Source organism: Portunus trituberculatus, chromosome 25, assembly GCF_017591435.1.
Source record: "Portunus trituberculatus isolate SZX2019 chromosome 25, ASM1759143v1, whole genome shotgun sequence".
In the NCBI taxonomy this organism is placed as follows: Eukaryota; Metazoa; Arthropoda; class Malacostraca; order Decapoda; family Portunidae; genus Portunus; species Portunus trituberculatus.
In genome coordinates, this window is record NC_059279.1 from 5832501 (window position 1) to 5835000 (window position 2500).

The 2500-nt window shown below is 42.7% G+C and overlaps 1 protein-coding gene across 1 annotated transcript in view; it reads right to left on the minus strand.

Annotated features, from left to right (window-relative positions):
- Positions 1-2500, minus strand: part of LOC123508522 (Down syndrome cell adhesion molecule-like protein Dscam2) — a 78943-nt gene that overhangs the window by 73677 nt on the left and 2766 nt on the right. Inside the window, exon 2 of the mRNA XM_045262258.1 lies at positions 1320-1466. Coding sequence (XP_045118193.1) covers positions 1320-1466 — 147 coding nt within the window. The remainder of the gene's footprint in view (positions 1-1319; positions 1467-2500) is intronic.

Consider the following 2500-nt stretch of genomic DNA (forward strand, 5'->3'; position numbering starts at 1 on the left):
AATGTACAAGTTATTTTGAACAGCGAATGATACAACTACCTTGTTTTTTTTGCACATGTAAACTGTGTTTTCTTGTTGTATTATCAATGACAGCAATAACAAATATCATTAATAATGGTAATAATAATGACAGCACCACGGGAACTTACGTACTTCATCTCGGATTCCAGAAAACGAAACAAAACATCCGCCAAGTCTTTTCAATACTGGAGTAGAAAGAGCGAAGTTGAGTCTTGATTACTTACGAACCAATACCAGCAACAAATCACAGCAAACACTGAGGCAAGGATCCAGAATGATACACACTGGGCTAACTAACCTTCATATTCCCTCCGTAATAGGATGTTTACACTGTTATAAGTTATACGAAAAATATATGAAGAGAAAAAGCGATTATATGAATGTTTTCCGAGCGTAGAAATGAGAGGTAGCATTATGTATTCCAGGAAGACTGTTGTATATATTATTTTTGTTCCGAGTTTTTTTCAACCTATCCCTTAAGAATATTGAAAAAAAGTGCACAACGAAATATTTCTGCAACAGTATTGAAATTCATCGATTTTTAACCTGCTATCAATACCGCTACGATGACGCGAGCACTGAAGCAACCACGGCCTTTTTTTCACTGACGTCTGGGGTGCCGGAGAAGCAGCGGGAGGGAGGGAGAGAGGGGAGAGGGGGAAGGGGCGTGTCTTGCCCTGCCTAGCCCCTGCCTGCACGACCCTTACAACGCCTGCAGGAAGTCAACCGAGATACGAAATGAGCGACGAGTGCCTATCGTTTGGTCCAGAATGACCTGGATGAGAAAAAAAGTTATTCCTTTCTATCAAATTTGGAAATTATAAAGAACAACTTTCGTGAACCTAGAAGAGGAAAAACTAAACGTAACATGCACACTTAATGGAGATACGGCATGAAAGGCCAATGACTACGTATATATCGCTTGGTCCAAACACCTTAGTTAAAACAAGTTATTTCTTTCTACCATACCCATCCATTAGACGCATAATGTTAACTTCCGTGAACTTAAAAGAGGAAGAGTCACACACAACTCACACATGACTCAAGAACACAGCATAAAAAAATAAGGGAAGCAGCAAGAAGCCATCATGCATACACGTAGCAGCCCCTGTACGAAACACACTTATATACTTCAATCCATCATCCTCATTATTAGATTTTTTAAACTCCCAAACGACTCGACACCAAAAACCTAATTACTGAGTCCATTCCATTCATCTACCACTCCATTTAATAAGTCCTCGTTCTCTAAAAAATTATCTTTCTTAAGCTCGAACCATTATTTCCTCGAGACTCACCTGTCACGATGACTCGGGCAGTGTTGGAGGCTCTGGGGGAGTTGTCAAAAGAGTGGGAGGCGCGGCAGGACACGCGGGAGTAAGCGTCAGTGGCGGTGAGGCTCAAGATTAAAAGCTCACCACTCGGCAGCACCCAATAGCGACCATCTGTGGGAGGAGGAAGAGGAGACGCGTGGGTGATTAGTGAAGGATACATGAAAGTTACGTAGCTGTGAAGAGCTAAGGGAGAATAGACAGTAGACAGGGACGTGGACATGAGCTTAGGCCTAAAGGAGTAGAGCAGAGTAGGTAGTAGGGTAGACACTAGATAGGAAATTTACGTTGGTGTTGAGAGAGAAGAAAAAAACGTAAGAAAATATACAGTAGACAGGAAATTGTATCATAATTGAGTGTGTAAACAGAAAACTTACGGGGAGTTGTGTAGACGTACAAGAAAATTACGTAGGAGTCTAGAAAAGATACATGAGTGAAGGACAGAAAAATAAGGAAGTGCGTGTTGAGGGAGAGAAAAAGTTACGAGAATGTACTACAGATGGATGCAGCAAAAGTTACGTGGGTATGTAGGGAATAGAGCAGTTACGTGGGTGGGTTGAGCGATGAAGGAAAGTTACGCATGTGTATAGAGGGATGGAGGAAAGTTACGCGGGTGAGTGGAGGGATGAACGAAAATTACGGGGGGTGTGTGGTGAAGGACGTGGAAGAAAGTGTAGGGAAGAGGAGCTTAAGGAGAGAGAGAAGGAAAGCACAGAGTTAAAGAGGATTAAGGAATAAAAACTGGAAGAACTAATGAATGAAAGTGATATGTAAAGACGCCAGCAATTGACTCGTTGCCAATCCTGGCCTTATAATTTCTCAACATCAAGACCTGGTAACCCAATATTAGATGAAGGCTTCAGTTTTCCTTTGATTGCTTCAACCGCATGGAAAACTGACCCTTTATAAAGCTCCACCCATCTTGAATTCTCCCTCCTGGTCTATGTCCCATTCCGCCCCGTGATCAGATGCATGTCGGCTTCCTATTAATGAAGCAGTTTTCTTACCTATATTTCAAACACAAGTGACATCTGTCGTCTTTTCTTCATGGCAGTTCTCAGTGGCTTCAGCTGTTTTGATGGAGCCCGGCTGCCCTACCTGCCTGCCATCCACAGCCCGTCCCTCACTCCCTCTTCCCCTCCCCATAC